Source organism: Schistocerca nitens, chromosome 2 (assembly GCF_023898315.1).
Source record: "Schistocerca nitens isolate TAMUIC-IGC-003100 chromosome 2, iqSchNite1.1, whole genome shotgun sequence".
Lineage (NCBI taxonomy): Eukaryota > Metazoa > Arthropoda > Insecta > Orthoptera > Acrididae > Schistocerca > Schistocerca nitens.
In genome coordinates, this window is record NC_064615.1 from 76,041,376 (window position 1) to 76,061,212 (window position 19,837).

At 43.3% G+C, this 19,837-nt stretch overlaps 1 protein-coding gene across 2 annotated transcripts in view; it reads left to right on the plus strand.

Moving 5' to 3' along the window:
- LOC126235742 (serpin B6-like) overlaps positions 1-19,837 on the plus strand; it is a 45,328-nt gene that overhangs the window by 18,563 nt on the left and 6,928 nt on the right. For both annotated transcript variants that reach the window (XM_049944527.1, XM_049944528.1), the window contains exons 4-6: positions 1,424-1,628; positions 11,686-11,900; positions 13,337-13,522. In XM_049944527.1, the coding sequence (XP_049800484.1) occupies positions 1,424-1,628; positions 11,686-11,900; positions 13,337-13,522 (606 nt within the window). The remainder of the gene's footprint in view (positions 1-1,423; positions 1,629-11,685; positions 11,901-13,336; positions 13,523-19,837) is intronic.

Below are 19,837 nucleotides of genomic sequence, written 5' to 3' on the forward strand. Positions count from 1 at the left end.
AGTGGACATTCAAGAACATCCATTCTTACTCCCAGTTTTCGCGTCAGTCGGTAGTAGTAATCTGGAAATATCTCTGAATTAAAGAACACCTTTCTAATAATGTAATCTTCATGCACTCTACTGCCATATACATGGTGATCCAGCTGCCCCTGCCAATGGGTTTTATGCAACCGTCAACGCCTTCAAATAGTATGCGCAAAATTTTATTTTCAGATTCTCACGCTTGCTACAAGCAACCCATTAGTCTCTCTCTCTCACTCTCTCCCTTAAAAAAAAAAAAAGGCCTCTTTGTTGGAAATTTATTGTAGTTAAATTTTGAGGTGGGACACGTTTTCGCTACAGAGCGTAGTCTTCGTATTGGTTCAAATGGGTCTGAACAGTATGGGACTTAACATCTGAGGTCATCAGTCCCCTAGACGTAGAACTACGTATACCTAACTAACCTAAGGACATGACACACATCCATGCCCGAGGCAGGATTCGAACCTGCGACCGTAGAAGCCGCGTGGTTCCGGACTGAAGCGCCTAGAACCGCCCGGCCACCGCAGCCGGATAGTCTTCGTATTATTCAAGAAAAACGCACAAAAGTGGTCTCCACCGATAACGTATCACAGAAAAAAATTCAACTCCATTAATTTTTCTACAAAAAGTGCTTTTCATTTTTTTCTGTAGGACTAATAGTTTGCACATAGCGAGCGAGAGAATATAAAATATCATGGTTTTTTTAAATTTTTTAAAAGGCATTGTGGGTTGCTTGCAAGAAACCCATCGCCAGGGGCAGCTGACTCGTCCTGTGTTGAAACAGCCTAAGAGAGCTCGTCGTATTGTGTGCTGCATCATCTTCATAAAGTCTGAGAAGTGGCAGCCCTGTCACTCTGCCCTAGGTGTCGCTGCTGAATCGAGTTCTGTTTACTAGAAAATCTTAAATCCAATCGCATATGCGGTCAGATACTTCGTGTGTGCTTTTGTTTTAGTAGGTGCCGGTGTGGAACTGTAGTGAAGGATTTACGAAATCGAGGAACAGGATCACAGCCTTAGACGCGCCACTAGCTCTCTTCTGGATCTCACGAACGGAGCAAGCTGGTGTCACAAAGTTGACCCCTACAAAGAAATTGTTTGAACTTCCCACCAGGGCCAGTGACCTAACTTCTGCCGAGCAATATTTTTTTAAATTTTTAAATACTTTGCAAATTACTTTACGGTGCTGGTCGGAACATAGTTCAGGTGACACTATCTTTTCAGCTGTCCTCTGCGCGCAGAAGATCCGATCCGCAATCGTCAACGAAAATTTTGTTTCGTGTTCTCCGAATGCCGCTTTCCTCTAGTCATCTGTAACTCCAGGAAACAGCATTTCCTCGTTTTTTTTTTTAAGGAGATGTGGTTTGTTGAGAGCAGTAATTAATGTTTACGTACTTTGCTTCAGGAATCCGACGATGTTATCCTTAGAGTAGCGAACAGGATATTTGTGAAGCAGAATTTTACCATTAAAGAGCGGTTCAAGCAGTCCGCGAAAAAATTCATGGCTGGAGCAGAAGAAATGGATTTTAAGGATGTAGGAGCGGCCGGAGCAATAAATTCTTGGGTAGCAGGCATAACAAATGGAAGAATAAAACAAGTAATTGGAAAAGGTAAGTGACTTCAGGTTTTATCTTATCATTTACAAATTTTGTCGTGACTTTAGAATAATGTCAGTATGTCTTTAAATCGTTTTTAACATCCAATAGTTTGCGCTACCTATATGATTTCTGCTTTATTCATGCTCCACGTCACCCGTTTCGTAAGGGAATCATTATTTATGCTTGCCGTATGTAAGATGTGGCAGCCTACACACAATAAGCGCTGCCATAATGAAATGAAAACGCACTTGATGATAACAATTGCTCTCGGAAAGACACTATGTGTAAGACGAAGCCAATTCGGCTTTCCAAACGGGTGCAGCTGAGAGGTTTTACGCATTAGATACCTGATTCTTCAAAATATCCCATGCATCCACAGATGCAGAAACAATTTGTAACTCACTACAAAGCCGAATACAATAGTACCTCTAAATGTCAGTATGATATGTGTAACAGGTACCTGTTAATTCCAAGTATGAATGATAAACCAGTATTTCATGAAAGACCACCAGGTGGCTGTAACAAAATCTGCACAATATCCTCCCTGAAATGACTTGGCGACTGCCTTATAATCAAACGTGAAACAGTACCAAATGTGCCAAAGAAACAACTTCCCCATGCTAGAGTCACCAACGTTCTATATCCATTCAATGATACCATTAACAACACTACATACAAGACATAACATTTATTAATGGTGCACTATGTCAGTTCTTCTTAAACTGGTAACAGTGGACAGTTATTTGTAACACACAACGTGCGGAAGCAATATTGTACTTCTTTTTAGGTTAGGCCTGGCAAAAATTTGTGTCCACTTAGATGGGAACTTCTTCTAAGAGGTTACATTTAAAATACATTTATACTAACTAGGACTGTAGTGGACTGTTAAGGCAGCCAGTCCACAGTGAAGTAGCCGAAAGGGCACGCGTCAACTCACGCCGTCTGGCGTTAAGTCTGGAACAGGATTCGTAATGAATGTGATAAAGAAAAGAACGTAGCTACTAGAACACTTAACTTTTATATTGTCCTTTGGTATACAGCATTCTGGATGATACAAGTGAGACTCTATCTTGAGGTACGTGCAACGTTACAAATGGTTAATGGCGCCTTGCTAGGACGTAGCCATTAACTTAGCTGCAGGCTATTCTAACTGTCTCTCGGCAAATGAGAGAAAGGCTTCGTCAGTATAGTCGCTAGCAACGTCGTCGTACAACTGGGACGAGTGCTAGTCAGTCTCTCGAGACCTGCCTTGTGGTGGCGCTCGGTCTGCGATCCTGACAGTGGCGACACGCGGGTCCGATATGTACTAATGGACCGCGGCCGATTTAAGCTACCACCTAGCAAGTGTGGTGTCTGGCGGTGACACCACAAGGACAGTACTCGATACTGAAGTCAGTGGTGGCTCACGTTCGCAAACGGCTCTTTCGGGCACCCGTGTTTACTGGAATGTTTTTGCTTCTGTTACCCTACACTTTCACCCGTGTCAGTTTCCGCTATGAATTATATTACACCCTGTGTGCAAATTTTACACTTGGTGCCCCAAGCAGCCACTTGTGCCTTAAAGTGGCCCTGCTTATGGCCCAGCCTTTCACCAGAATGTAATAACACAAGACGCAAAAGATGTATAATATTATCTCCTCAAAAATCTTGGAAACGTATAGAAACAAATCAATGTAATAACACAAGACGCAAAAGATGTATAATATTATCTCCTCAAAAATCTTGGAAACGTATAGAAACAAATCAAACAAATTTTGCCAAACACTTTTCACAAGAATGTAATTTAAGTGAGCAACGACGATTTCCTCACAACGGAGCAAGAGAAATATAGCAGTAAAACGAAAAGAACAAAAACACTTTCACTTTTGTGAGGGGATTTCAATAAGTAATGCAACACATTTTTTTTCTTTGAAAGCAGGTTGATTTTATTCAGGATTTCAATACACCATATTATTCCCCACTCTTTTGGCTGCAAAACCCTATTTTTCGAAATCTGTTCAATGCAACGGCCTTCCTGGGAGGCCTGTATGCCGACATGTTACCACTCTACTGGTCGACCTCGGAGCCACATTTTGCTGCATCAAAAAATGGTTCAAATGGCTCTGAGCACTATGGGACTCAACTTCTGAGGTCATTAGTCCCCTAGAACTTAGAACTAGTTAAACCTAACTAACCTAAGGACATCACAAACATCCATGCCCGAGGCAGGATTCGAACCTGCGACCGTAGCGGTCTTGCGGTTCCAGACTGCAGCGCCTTTAACCGCACGGCCACTTCGACCGGCTCTGCATCAATATCCTCATCATCATCCACGTGCTGCTTCCCTCGGAGTGCATCCTTCATTGGGCCAAACAGATGGAGGTTGGAAGGTACGAGATCAGGGCTGTAGGGTGCATGCGGAAGAACAGTGAAACGACGTTTTGTGAGTTCCTCTCGGTCGCACATACTTGTGTGAAGCCTTGCGTTGTTTCTTCAGTTTCTACAGTATCCTGAGGGTAGTAAAATACACTTCAGAGTTGATCGTCACGCTATGAGAGAGGGCACCAAACAGAATAATCTCTTCAGAGTCCCATAAGACTGTTGCCGTGATTATACCGGCTGCGGGTGCGGTTTCGAACTTTTCTTCGTAGGAGTGGTGGTGTGGCGCCGTTTTGTTTCCGGTTCGAAGTGATGAACACATGTTTAGTCGCCTGGGATGATGTTCGACAAAAAATTGTAACGATGAGCCTCGTAACGCACAATCAATGCCGCACATACAGGGTGTTTCAAAAATGTCCGGTATATTTGAAACGGCAATAAAAACTAAACGAGCAGCGATAGAAATACACCGTTTGTTGCAATATGCTTGGGACAACAGTACATTTTCAGGCAGACAAACTTTCGAAATTACAGTAGTTACAATTTTCAACAACAGATGGCGCTGCGGTCTGGGAAACTCTATAGTACGATATTTTCCACATATCCACCATGCGTAGCAATAATATGGCGTAGTCTCTGAATGAAATTACCCGAAACCTTTGACAACGTGTCTGGCGGAATGGCTTCACATGCAGATGAGATGTACTGCTTCAGCTGTTCAATTGTTTCTGGATTCTGGCGGTACACCTGGTCTTTCAAGTGTCCCCACAGAAAGAAGTCACAGGGGTTCATGTCTGGCGAATAGGGAGGCCAATCCACGCCGCCTCCTGTATGTTTCGGATAGCCCAAAGCAATCACACGATCATCGAAATATTCATTCAGGAAATTAAAGACGTCGGCCGTGCGATGTGGCCGGGCACCATCTTGCATAAACCACGAGGTGTTCGCAGTGTCGTCTAAGGCAGTTTGTACCGCCACAAATTCACGAAGAATGTCCAGATAGCGTGATGCAGCAATCGTTTCGGATCTGAAAAATGGGCCAATGATTCCTTTGGAAGAAATGGCGGCCCAGACCAGTACTTTTTGAGGATGCAGGGACGATGGGACTGAAACATGGGGCTTTTCGGTCCCCCATATGCGCCAGTTCTGTTTATTGACGAAGCCGTCCAGGTAAAAATAAGCTTCGTCAGTAAACCAAATGCTGCCCACATGCATATCGCCGTCATCAATCCTGTGCACTATATCGTTAGCGAATGTCTCTCGTGCAGCAATGGTAGCGGCGCTGAGGGGTTGCCGCATTTGAATTTTGTATGGATAGAGGTGTAAACTCTGGCGCATGAGACGATACGTGGACGTTGGCGTCATTTGGACCGCAGCTGCAACACGGCGAACGGAAACCCGAGGCCGCTGTTGGATCACCTGCTGCACTAGGTGCGCGTTGCCCTCTGTGGTTGCCGTACGCGGTCGCCCTACCTTTCCAGCACGTTCATCCGTCACGTTCCCAGTCCGTTGAAATTTTTCAAACAGATCCTTTATTGTATCGCTTTTCGGTCCTTTGGTTACATTAAACCTCCGTTGAAAACTTCGTCTTGTTGCAACAACACTGTGTTCTAGGCGGTGGAATTCCAACACCAGAAAAATCCTCTGTTCTAAGGAATAAACCATCTTGTCTACAGCACACGTGCACGTTGTGAACAGCACACACTTACAGCAGAAACACGACGTACAGAATGGCGCACCCACAGACTGCGTTGTCTTCTATATCTTTCACATCACTTGCAGCGCCATCTGTTGTTGACAATTGTAACTACTGTAATTTCGAAAGTTTGTCCGCCTGAAAATGTACTGTTGTCCCAAGCATATTGCAACAAACGGTGTATTTCTATCACTGCTCGTTTAGGTTTTATTGCCGTTTCAAATATACCGGTCATTTTTGAAAGACCCTGTATGTTCCTTCATCATTCTTTATGGTATTTATAGTCTATATGGTCGCGAAGAACACAACGGACATACGCCTTTGAGTATCCCAACAGGTGAACAAGTGTGTCAACATTACCAAGAGAGCTACGCGGTCTGAGGCGTCTTGTCACTGTCCGTGCGGCTTTCCCCATCGAAGGTTCGAGTCCTCCCTCGGGCATGGGTGTGTGTGTTGTCTATAGCGTAAGTTAGTTTAAGTTAGATTAAGTAGTGTGTAAGCTTAGGGACCGATGACCTAAGCATTTTGGTCCCATAATATCTTACCACGAATTTACAAATTTACTACCAAGAGAGACGTCCAGTTGTGCAGCGAGGTGTTTGGCTGTGATCCGTCGATAGCCTCGAATGAGAGTGTCCGCACGTTCCAACATTTGAAGTCACAGCTGCGTGCGGCTGGCCGGCGTGATGGATATGGGACAGGTTTGCACAGACTTGTTCCGATGATGACAGACACTTCACCCAACGACTCATTGTGCTTTTGTTCGCTGCCAGGTCTTCGGAGACATTCCGTTAGGGCCCAAGAATATCTGCGATGCTCTGGTTTCCGCCAAAAGAAACTCAGTGGCAGCTCTCTGCTTGGAACGCACGCCTCTTACTGACACCATTTTGAAGGCTATGTATTTCTCCGTCACCTACCGGAGCTTCACGAAACTACAGTGGCTGCAGCGAAAATATTCCACGATGTCCCGCAACCAATCCCGAATTTTTTCAACCGAAATTGGCACGATTACACTTAACCCATGTGCTAGCGGATATCACACTGATCGTGAATAATTAGAAACAATGCCATCTACTGAACTGCAATGTCGTGGCAGAAAAATGAAAGTGGCCAGGTACAATGCAACGTAACTGCTTATAGAATTTTGAACTGGTAATTATGTAAATGGATTTTAGCTTATCTTTTCTTCACACCTATAAATCCTTGATCTGTCGCATCCTTTGTTACGCCAGCATTGCTTGGATTTGTGCCCCTCCTAGGTTCTATAACACCCTCCAAATCTTCAAGCGGCATGCACTCTGCCTCATCTTCTGTATCCTCCTTCCATCCCCCACACGCATCCACTGTGACCTCATCCCTTCCCCCACCTTCTCCTTTCCCTTGAACACATCTGCACCCTCTATATTGTCCGCCGACTCGATCCCTCCCCCCACCCCTGGTGTCGCCCTGCCTCTCCACCCCCAGCCCATTGCCGCGCCTTTACCGTTGTGTCCCACCCTTTCTCAATCTCCACACCCTCCACCTGCTTTCCCAACCCAACTTCCAGACCCTACCCCTCCTGTATGATGAACTTCGCCCTGACGTCTACCCCTCCTACCAACTCTAACCCCACCTCCCTCCTGCCTCCTTCTAAGGGCTCCCTCTCCTCTCCCTCACTTCTCCTGAATGGCTTACCCCCTGATACACCCTCCCCCTCTCCTGTGCTCCCCTTCAGCCTCTCTGCACTCCCTCCTGCCTTGTCTCACCTCTTCATCTCCCACCCTATCTGTCTGCTGCCTCTTGGTACAACCCGTGACCCCCTATTCGTTTCATCCTGCCCCCTCTCCCACTGCACCTTGCTCTCCCCTCTTTTTCTTTCCTCTCAGGCCTCTCCCTCGGCAGGTCCCTCCTGGCAGTTTTTATTGTTTGTCGTGTGTGCTTCATCTTAAGGGGGTTTTAAGGTGTCTTTGTTCTGGAGTGGCCAACTTTTAACCAGTGCATGTGACTTCAGTGTCTTTTTTGTGCTCTATGAATCGCCAAATCTATTTTTTAACTTCATGTAGACTTTTTTTAATTGTCCCCCAATGAATGTCTTCGTGTCAGTGTGTATTTTCACTCCATTGTCCCCCCTTACTCTGTTTTTATGTCCACCTTTTCATCGCCTTTATATCTATAATTTTTTTCTTTTATTAGCTGTCATGTCACTCAGCAGAAGAATGGCGGATTATGCCGTTGCCAGCCCCTCCCTGCCCATATGGGGCAGGGGAATGAAATCACAATGCAGAAAAAAATATGTTTTCTTTGTAGGAATACTGAAATAATAGTGGTTGATGATTATAATTTTAACTCAGGAAAGAGGAGAAGATTTTAGTTCGAGACAGCACACAGCCAAAAATGCAACTAAAATTCATTCAAATCACTGTATTGTCAATTATATTGTGTGTGACGTCACTGAGTGATGAATTTACAAACTCGAGTATGGCCTAAATGAGGAATAATAATAGGTCCTCAGCATGATATCATAGCCTTCCAGATATAGGAAGATGCTGACAGCGCCTCTAGCTTCGCCAAAGAGCGATTTCACACTTGCTTGATCGTGATTCATCTCCATGAGTACTGGTATGGACGTCTTCTCCACACACGTATAATCATCTTTTAATCGCCCGTTTACAAATGCTCAGCTGACAGCACGACATCGCCTGCAACTCCTCTCCTGCGCTCGTGGCCATATCGCTAGGACCCTAGGCGACTGGAAAACCGTGGCCAGTCAGATGAGACCCGATTTCAGTTGGTAAGAACTGATGGTAGGGTTGGGGTGTGGCTCATACCCCGCGATGCCATGAACTCACGTTGTCAAAGTGGCACTGTGCAAGCTGGTGTTGGCTCCATAATGGTGTCAGCTGTTCTTACATGGAATAGATTGGGCCCTCTCTTCCAACTGAACCAATTATTGGCTGGAAATAGCTATGTTCGACTACTTGGAGACCATTTGCAGCCATTCATTAAATTCGCAAACCCAAACAAAGATGGGATTTTTGTGGATGACAATGCGGCATGTCACCGGGCCAAAATTGTCCACGACAACGTTCTGGACAGTTCGAGCGACATGAATCCCATCCAACATTTATGGAACGTAATCGAGAGTTCAAATCTTGCACCGACAAAACTTCCGCAATTATGGGCTGCTATACAGGCAGCATGGTTCAATATTTCTGCAGGGCTCTTCCAACGACTTTGGTGAGCCCATGCCACGTCGGGATTCTGCACTGAACTGGGCGGAAGACGTTCCGACACGATATTAAGAGGTTTCGGAAGACTTTTGCCACTTCGTTAATGTAGTGTTGGCAGAAGAGCCAACACTGTTTTTCTAGAGGAGGCCGAAATGCACGCGTTTGCCGGCCGAAGTGGCCGTGCGGTTAAAGGCGCTGCAGTCTGGAACCGCAAGACCGCTACGGTCGCAGGTTCGAATCCTGCCTCGGGCATGGATGTTTGTGATGTCCTTAGGTTAGTTAGGTTTAACTAGTTGTAAGTTCTAGGGGACTAATGACCTCAGCAGTTGAGTCCCATAGTGCTCAGAGCCATTTTTTGCACGCGTTTAATTACACGCTGACTGGCGTGAGGTCTGGAACAGGACAATGAGAAGTGCAAATAAAGTACGTAGATGAAGTAATACTTAACTTTAATCCACAATTGTAGAACATCTCTCTTGATGATACATGCTTCACATAATAACTATCAATTGAATACGGCGCCTTGCTAGGTCGTAGCAAATGTAGCTCAAGGCTATGCTAACTATCGTTTCGGCAAATGAGAGCGTATTTGTCAGTGTGGCTTCGCTAACAAAGTCTGCTGTACAACTGCGGCGAGTGCTATTACGTCTCTCTAGACCTGCCGTGTGGTGGCGCTCGGTCTGCTATCACTGACAGTGGCGCCACGCGGGTCCGACGTATACTAATGGACCGCGGCCGATTTAAAGGCTACCACCTAGCAAGTGTGGTGTCTGGCGGTGACACCACAGTTAAAAAATGTATAACAGATTATCTGTGTTTATGCAAAGTTGCATAAATGCTTTGTTTGAAGTATTAGATACAAATAGAGGCTGAGTGATCAGCGACTTTTTTTCAAATAAGGTTTCTACCTTCTAATACGGCTTAATCACATGTAAATAATCGGCAAATGCCAGAGTATCCCCCCAGTCAGAGAATTAGTGTAGGGGGAGCAGATGCAGGAATCCAGTATCGCCGTACACTGCTAGGTCCCAGTGGAGGTGGCTTGCCGTTGCCTTCCTCCGACCTGCTATGAAGTGTGAAGTATGTATGTGTGTGTGTATGTGTGTGTGTGTGTGTATGTACCGTGTGGATCACTGTGTTGAATGGTTGTACAGTTGATTGTGTGTTGGTATGGATCACTGGGAGAGACGGTGAAATTCGGTGCCGGCACGTAGCCTACTTCTCTTGAATGGCACCAAGGGGTCCACCGACCTTAAAGTCCACATGCGACGAACGGCTCGCCATCAACAGTGTCACATTCCCTCACCTCATAAGACACCGCAGAGAGCTTTTAAATTTAATCTAGGACATCGGCGCAAAGAGTTCCTTCCCTTGTCGGCCAGATCAAGGCAGTCAAAATTTTCCACCACAAGTATTCGAACCGCCTTACCTTCCAGTCGAGTGCCTGTGCACAAGCGTGAGCTAGCGACCTCTTCTAAGGAGGCGGGTAATGTTGTACAATTAACATAATTATCAGTATGAGTATATTAGTTGTTGTTGTTGTGGTCTTCAGTCCAAAGACTGGTTTGATGCAGCTCTCCATGCTACTCTGTCCTGTGCAAGCTTCTTCATCTCCGAGTAACTACTGCAACCTACATCCTTTTGAAACTGTTAACTGTATTCATCTCTTGGTCTCCCTCTATGATTTTTACGCTCCACGCTTCCCTCCAACACTAAATTGGTGATCCCTTGATGCCTCAGGACATGTCCTACCAACCGATCCTTTCTTCTAGTCAAGTTGTGCCACAAATTCATCTACTCCTCATTAGTTACGTGATCTAACGATCTAATCTTCAGCATTCATTTCGAAAGCTTCTATTCTCTTCTTGTCTAGACTATTTATCGTCCATGTTTCACATCCATACATGGCTACACTCCAGACAAACAGTTTCAGAAAAGACTCCCTGACAAATCTATACTAGATGTTAACAAATTCCCCTTCTTCAGAAACGGTTACCTTGCCATAGCCAATCTATATTTTATATCCTCTCTACATCGACCATTATCAGTTATTTTGCTCCCCCAAATAGTAAAACTCATTTACTGCTTTAAGTGTCTCATTTCCTAATCTAATTCTCCAAGCATCACCTGATTTAATTCGAATACATTCCATTATCCTCGTTTTCCTTTTGTTGATGTTCATCTTATATCCTCCTTTCAAGGCACTGTCCATTCCGTTCAACTTCTCTTCCACGTCCTATGCTGTCTCTGTTAGAATTACAAAGTCGTCAGCAAATATCAAACTTTTTATTTCTTCTCCATGGATTTTAATTCCTGCTCCAAATTTTTCTTTTGTTTCCTTTATTGCTTGCTCAATATACAGATTGAATAACGTCATAGATAGGCTACAACCCTGTCTCACTCCCTTCCCAACCACTGCTTCCCTTTCGTGCCCCTCGACTCTTTTAATTGCCATCTGTTTTCTTTAAAAATTGTAAATAGCCTCTCGCTCCTTGTATTTTACCCCTGCCACCTTCAGAATTTGAAAGAGGGTATTCCTGTCAACATTGTCAAAACCATTCTCTAATTCTACAAATGCTAGAAACCTAGATTGGCCGTTACTTAATCTATCTTCTAAGATAAGTCGTCGGGTCGGTATATTAGTAGTAGTCATAATGTTGTATCAATGTACTTAACAAAAGTAGCTTGTAATGGCTACCTCTGTCTGTTAATGTATAATGCAACGAGTTTCACTTCCATGAAGGCGTGTGTGAATGAATGACAGAGTGGATTATGTTCAAATGTCAGTAAACAACAATTATTTCAGGTGCTCTCGGTGAACACACTCGTATGGTATTGGTCAATGCGGTTTACTTCAAGGGCAACTGGAGCGTACAGTTCAGCAAATATTTCACAGAGCCCCGGCCTTTCCATCCACCATCACAGCCAACTAAAGATGTGGACACCATGTTCGTCAAGAATCGATATATGTACGCGGAGATAAATGAGCTTAATTCTCAGGTCATCCTGCTTCCGTACAAGGTATTTCGTCTGAAGACACATGAATTACATTATTTTAATATACAAATCGAGGAAACATACAGTAATGAGATTCTTATGTCTTGATTAGCTTGTATTGCGTTTTTTTGCAAGAAATAACATCGTTGAAACTTCCTGGCAGATTAAAACTGTGTGGTAGAGCACTTGCCCGCGAAAGGCAGTGGTCCCGAGTTCTAGTCTCGGTCCGCACACAGTTTTAATCTGCCAGGAAGTTTCATATCAGCGCACACTCCACTGCAGAGTGAAAATCTCATTCTGGAAATAACATCATTGTATGTTTGTTTTAGAACAACACCAAGACAAATTTTTCTAGTAAATCAGTTTCGCGTAGGTTTAATCAATAAAACGAATAATAAAAGACGTTATATTGTGTCCATATCGTAACTAAATAGATGAGAATAAGAATTCATCCTTGTTTTAACAATCAGTATGAATATAATGTATTATACTATTAACAAGTAATGGAGTCTAAAGTAACGATAGTTTGCATAGCTATTAAGCCAGCCACCAACATTTTAATACTTTTCACGTTATACACGCAGTAATATTGAAAAAAATACTACTGCTTCATTTCATGATAATTGTCATACAGAGCTAACATCCATGTTTTTATGGTGAGAATAATTAATGTACTAATCTCTTAAGCCCCTTGAATTTTAAATGATTCCCTGTCTACATATTTGTTACAGCATGAAACAGTGAAATAAGAATTTAGTTACACAGCTCCATACAATGTTTGACAAGGTACGAGGGCATTCATTTATTAAGGTCCGATCGGTTGCGAAATGGAGGCCATAATGAAAATCAATTTTTTTTTTCATTTGCAACAGTTAGCTCTACCTTCCAGCTACTACTTTATACAGTTGCCTTTCCGACTTAGACGTTCTGTCGTAGCGTAGTCAAGTTTCCTATATCCTTGTCATACAAGGCAGCCTCCTGTGCTTTCCACCAATTGTCTACGCTGGTCTGCAGCTCGTTGTTCTGTGTCAAAATATTGTCTTCATAGCCAGCGGTTCACGTGATCTCTTTATTGCCTTTGCGGTAAGCGGCCGAGAGTTATCACGAAGAAGGAGATGAATGACAGCTATATTTTGTGGGGTGCGTGAAATCAGGCGAAATCTGTCAGCAGGCAGTCATATTTGGCAAGAGACACTATTTTCTAGGCATCTTCACGTGCTCACTGTGGGCTTAAAACTGAAAAGAGGAACGTGACGCAATCGACATGAACTCTACAGACACTGCCCAACCTATCAGTGCGAAGCTTCTGCGGATTTTCACTGTGGTTTATATTTCGCGAGCGGTCGGACCTGAATAAACGGATAGCCCTCATATTATTGTAGTCTCCATTTGATTGCTCTGCTGCCCAGTTTATGTAATATCAGTTTAATTGTGTTTTTTGATCTTATTTCTTACATCAGGGTAACAGAATAAGTATGTTGATAATTTTACCCAGAGAATTAAATGGCCTACCAGACGTCGAGAAGAATCTTACGAATGTATGTCTTCAAGAAATAATTTCCAGAATGTACAATGCCGAGGTACATGTATATTTACCTAAATTCAAAATGGACTACGAAGCAGGACTTACAGGAGCACTCAGGAAAGTAAGTGTAATTCTGGTACCTAGAAGTAATACTGAAGGAGTGCGATTTTTGACGTGTTACAGTTTTTACTTCCATGAAAATGCTGTATTTCTCAATTGTTGTATTAGCCGGCATCGTTAGCCACATGAATTTAAATTTGATAATAAGGAGCAGGGTTCTATGATGCAGTAAGAACCGACAACTTAACGTTCTTTAGGAAAATATTCGATTTGGTGAACGGCATATCCATATGAACAGATGTCAATAATTATTTCGATAACAGTTGACGCCAGTATTTCAATTATTGTGAACTCGATAAATTTTGTCAGTGGTTTGAGAATTATATTTTCTTCTCCTTTGTTGATCTTAATTTAATCTGTGGAACGTTAATATGCTATGTGATCGCCTTTGCTCAAGCACATTTTTCGTGCAACACTACGCTCTTTAATATGGAGGGTCGGTATACTGCTTGTAACATTCGTAAAATCTTTCAGCAATGCTGTTCAACGTACGAGGTATGGACATCCCTTGTTTTCAGCGTGCGAATAGTATAATCTCTTTTTATTCTACGGAGTTCCACAACTCTTTTCTGGCTATAAAAGGAAGCCCCTATGAACTGTTAGGACGAAAACTTAAACAGAACTACCAAGAGGGTGACTATTTCTCTCTTTTGTGGAAATAAGTGCTATACTTTAATCACAACCTATCATAATGATCCAATCAATGGCGCAAATGATCTGTAACAGAGAGAAAACTAGGCTGAAACATGCTATGCAGATGGTAAGTACCCAACACCGCCAAAACAAGCTATGCCCTCTGTTGAGAGAGGCCAAAGAGATTGTGTGTATCATACAGGACTCGAAGTATGGTGCAGCAGCAACAAAGGCCAAATAAAATTGAAAAGAAACGTATTCAGGACGCCGTTACCGTCGTTGACATTTGCCGACCACTGGCGATATCGCCTTTGTCCTGGAATAGCTCTCCCATCAGCTGCAATGACACCACAGAATTCCCCAACATTGTGACACTTTTTTAAGTATTTTGTACGTAACTCCCGTAATATTTCATGTTCAAGGCTGAGGATTTTACTCAACATAGCTACACGCCTCTTCTTTTGAATTCTGTCTCTTTAAAAGATATATCTCTTAGAGGAGGCGATGGACGAATTTCTTGTGTCACTCAGCTATGTGACACTCTTCATCTCACGAGGAAAAATCATTCACAGTGGATGTGTCACATTGTTGTAGTGCGTTTATCGGAATTAACGCATTCCAGTTCCTAAAAACAGTTAAATTTTAGCCCACAACACATCCAAAAATAAACTTTCTGATAGGAATCTTAAAAACAAATCTTGATCCTTGTAAGAACAGGCACAAACACACACATTCACATAAAAGAACGGGAACTGAACCAGGAAAATCACTTCATTTCCAAACTGTTTCCTTAAAATAATCAGCAAACTGGACTCAGACCAATCTTCTAGCGTCCGCATGTCAAATCACCCGCTCTTTGACCGACTGTAGCGTGTTCGTAGTACCTCTCACCTCCCCCCTACTTTAACCCAGGATTAACATTTTCAGCGTTGTAAGTCAGATAAAATGGGGCCAGTTCTGTCGTCGCACTGCCACACATCATTATACAGATTCACACTGTAGTAGCATTTTTAATAATTTCTGGGTACTTGCAACCTCTTTTTGCTGTGACTGTCGTAGAAGCTAGTTCGTCTGTTAAGTCTCATTCGTCATGACTTCAAATACTCTCTGCAGAGACGCCCTGCTATTCAGTTTCCAGATCATCGAAAAACACATTCAGCATTGATCCTTGTTCTGTATCGCGAAATGCTCTCTGACACTCTCACCCTCAACTTCCCATGTCTTCCCAAAAACATGTCATCCCACTTTCTTCTGTCAGATTATCCTTGATCTCAGGAACAGTGCGGCCAGATTGTGTTAAATAATGCTTCACAATCAGCTGCAGTTCGAATTTATCATTTGGAAAACCACAGACCGTAAGAGCGATTACATGGCCACAGATTATACTCTCTTCAAGCTCCTCGTTGTCTGCCTAGGTTGTGAGAGGTCAAAGATCGATTTTCCTTTTTCAGTTTCATCCTCTTATAAATCACATTTCGGTGTATTCTATACCCTTTGTTAGCTTGGCGAGCTATGGTCTTTTCACTCTTCACTTCATCCGAGATCTTTTCCAGCAATTCCGGTGAAAAAATTTTATATTGCCGACTATCCACCTTTGTTCTACACACTAAAAGCCACTACTGTGGCAATGAGCACAAAGATACGTCACCTAAATGTGAAAGTATTGAAAAAAAACTAGTGTCATAGTGTTGGGTACCCAAAACCTGAACGAACGATCAATTCAAATTGCCAAACTTCTCATTTTGTAGCTGATATTGTTGAGGTGACCATACAAACATACCAGGTTTCTCAGCAACTAGATATGGTGAAGTCAGAGGAGTCTGTATTAATCATGTTAACACAAGAACAACTCACACTAAGTTTTGTAAACGTGCAGAAACATGGAGTTGAGGCAGATAGCACGTGGAATCTGTTCCAACTCTTCCAGACAGTTGCCCGTACTTCTTCCGAAACTTTAGGTTGATCACAACTACCGCTAGGGAGCTCTGTATGTCAAAACCCGTGTCACAAAGTTGGGAGTGGGACGCTGTTACATGGTTGGGAGGTTTTAGGGTAGGTCTGCGATAAAGGATACGAATACATGGTATATCAGGTTGTTACCGTCCTAGCCATGCTTGTCTGCTTTTGCTAAAATGAATCTGATAGAGAGAATGAGCAATGCAGTGAGCCAATTATTTTGTCAGTATGTTTCGGGACCACACGGCTGAGTACCTAAGATAAATTTAAGTTCCGCTCTGGACTTGTATGGTATAAAACACGAGAGAATGAGATATATTGTATATGTATTCAATATACATGACATATGTGTCCGCAGGCGAAGCCCCGGGTAAAAAGTTGGTATATTACGCATACCTTAAGTGCTTTGAGCACATGTTCATCATCGATACTGTGAAACACATCTCTTTTACTGCAAGCTCCTTGCTTTCCGTATTATTGGGTGAGGTAGTATACACCAAAACAAAAAGAAAATGTACAATAAATATGGGCTCTAAAACGCATATCTTAAAAGCTTTGGGCACTCGCTCACTGGAAGAGACGCATTTCACGCTAGCGAAGATGATGTTGAGGTATGCACTTTAGTGCCAATATTACTGACCATTATTTTTTTTATTTTGGTCCATACTTCCACCTCTGAAACTTGCCTATCCTACAGCAACGACAGTACCTGTACATGATTCCACTATCAGAGATATCAGAACGATTTTCGCTTATGACTTTCGACTCATCCCTGGAGGTCTATAACAAGTATTTTCAGGAGGTGGTGCACCATAGCTCTTATATATTTGAAAAACGTCACATTACCGCCTTGATATACTCGTAAAATAGTTTATTCATATAAGCAATTTCAGTCGTCTGACTGTCAGCAGGTTCATAAAAATATCCACAGCATAACGTTAGCCGAAATATCGAAACATAAATTAAATCGTCAATTTATAAAAACTGTGCTAGGTAGTATACCCATTCGTGTTACAACTGGAGTCAGCGTTAACCCAGTGAACTGATTCAGTGTTTTATCATCTGATGATAATTATTTTATGCTTCACTTAACGTGATGCTGTGAATATTTTTATGAACGTGATTATGGCCATACGACTGAAACTGGTTGTATAAATAAAAATTTTACCACCAGCTCAAGGCGGTCATACAACATTTTCCAAATTTGTAACATGTGTTTACGTGGGCATAGCCGCTGGGAAGAAGCTCAGTTAATGAATGTGGTAGCACTGAAATAAGTGAAAAAGATTGCTTAAACTATTAACTTAACACATTATTACACCAGAATGCGATTTTCACTCTGCAGCGGAGTGCGCGCTGATATGAAACTTCCTGAGAGATTGTAACTGTGTGCCGGACCGAGACTCGGACTCGAGACCTCTGCATTTCGCGGGCAAGTGCTCTACCATCTGAGCTACCCAAGCTCGACCCACGATCCCTCCCCACAGCTTCAATTCTGCCAGTACCTCGTCCCCTACCTTCCAAATCTCAGAGAAGCTCTTCTGCGAACCTTGCAGAACTAGCGCTCCTGGAAGAAAGGATATTGCGGAGACACGGCTTAGCCACAGCCTGGAGGAAGGTAGGAGACGAGGTAATGGCAGAATTGAAGCTGTGGGAACGGGTCGTGAGTCGTGCTTGTTTACTTCAGATGGTAAAGCACTTGCCCGCGAAACACAAACGTCCCTAGTTCGAGTCTCGGTCCAGCACACTGTTTTAATCTGCAGGGAAGTTTCATATCAGCGCACACTCCCCACAGCCTGGAGGAACGTAGGAGACGAGGTACTGGCAGAATTGAAGCTTTGGGAACGGGTCGTGAGTCGTGCTTGTTTACTTGCCCGCGAAACACAAACGTCCCTAGTTCGAGTCTCGGTCCAGCACACTGTTTTAATCTGCAGGGAAGTTTCATATCAGCGCACACTCCCCACAGCCTGGAGGAAGGTAGGAGACGAGGTAGTGGCAGAATTGAAGCTGTGGGGACGGGTCGTGAGTCGTGCTTGTTTACTTCAGATGGTAAAGCACTTGCCCGCGAAACACAAACGTCCTTAGTTCGAGTCTCGGTCCAGCACACTGTTTTAATCTGCAGGGAAGTTTCATATCAGCGCACACTCCCCACAGCCTGGAGGAAGGTAGGAGACGAGGTACTGGCAGAATTGAAGCTGTGGGAACGGGTCGTGAGTCGTGCTTGTTTACTTCAGATGGTAAAGCACTTGCCCGCGAAACACAAACGTCCCTAGTTCGAGTCTCGGTCCAGCACACTGTTTTAATCTGCAGGGAAGTTTCATATCAGCGCACACTCCTTTGCAGAGTGAAAATCTCAATCTGGAAACATCATTAAAACAAAGGCGTTTCTTGTTGCGACGGAATCTTCTCACGAAATTCCAGCCACCAACTTTTTCCTCCGAATGCGAAAATATTTTGTTGACACCGACCTGCATAGGGAGAAACCATCACCACGCTAAAATAAGGGAAATCAGATCTCGTACGGAAATATAGAAGTGTTCGTTCTTTCCGCGCTCTATTCGAGATTGAAATAATAGAGAATTGTGAACGTGGTTCGATGAACCCTCTGCCAGGCACTTAGATGTGATTTGCAGAGTATGCATGTAGATGTAGATGTAGATGGTGCATATCTCGGAAATCGTTGCATCTGTTTCGCTGGGGATTACTTACCTGGCAAAAATACCTCACATAGATTTGATGTGACCTCCACTGACAGCGCAGCCTCGTCTAGGTGATAATCGACATTCTGCCACACATTCGCAAGTGATGATGTGAACAGTCGTACCTCTGCTGTAATCCGGAATCGCAAATTTTTAACACCAGCCAGGCAAGTGCCATACAATTCTCTTTTCACAAACCGTCACAGAAAGAAAGCCATCGGGTCAGTGATGACAAAAGTACCAAGTCACGAATGTTGGTGTCACAGGAATTCTTAGTTATGATGATTCGTGTATTTTGCCAAATATATAAGTCAGTTAAATAAAGTCACGATATGCTTGATGCACCTCTCTATTCGTAGAGGAGAAAGGTGAACTCGAATCTGCAAAGGTAACAAGCCATGATGTCTGCATTTTTTTCTAGTAGCTATTAGCAGACGTGTATCAGAGTGACTTATTGCGGTTTATCTGCACCGGGGCAGTTAACTGTTTCTCCTACAGATGATGCCCACTCACTTTTCGGTGAAATCTTCCGATGCAGTCCAGTCCACACACCTTCCTGTTAGAAAAAAATCGATGTTGCTCGACTGGACAAGTTGTAGTAGAACCAGCCACACCAATTATATCCATAGGTCGCATTAAATATTTTAGTTTAAGGGTAAATTCAGCTATTAACGGATAGATAGTCTATGCGTGAAAACTTCGATGTATTGTTACTCGTTTGATACCCGTGCTGGTGTGCAGTTATAACACAAACCCACACACACCCACACCCACACACACACACACACACACACACACACACACACACACACACACACACACACACACACTATTACAGTCACTCGTCATAGCAAGCTTATGGTATTTAACCAAACGTTTTACGGGAAATGTTGCAAAACAGATTGTCTGTGACAGAATACTCGTTCGAATATTACATAAATTGACCACCGTGAATGTCCAGTTTGGAGTCACAACTTGTATAACGTACCACGCGGTTTTCGGATTATTCAAAAGTCGCAATTTACACA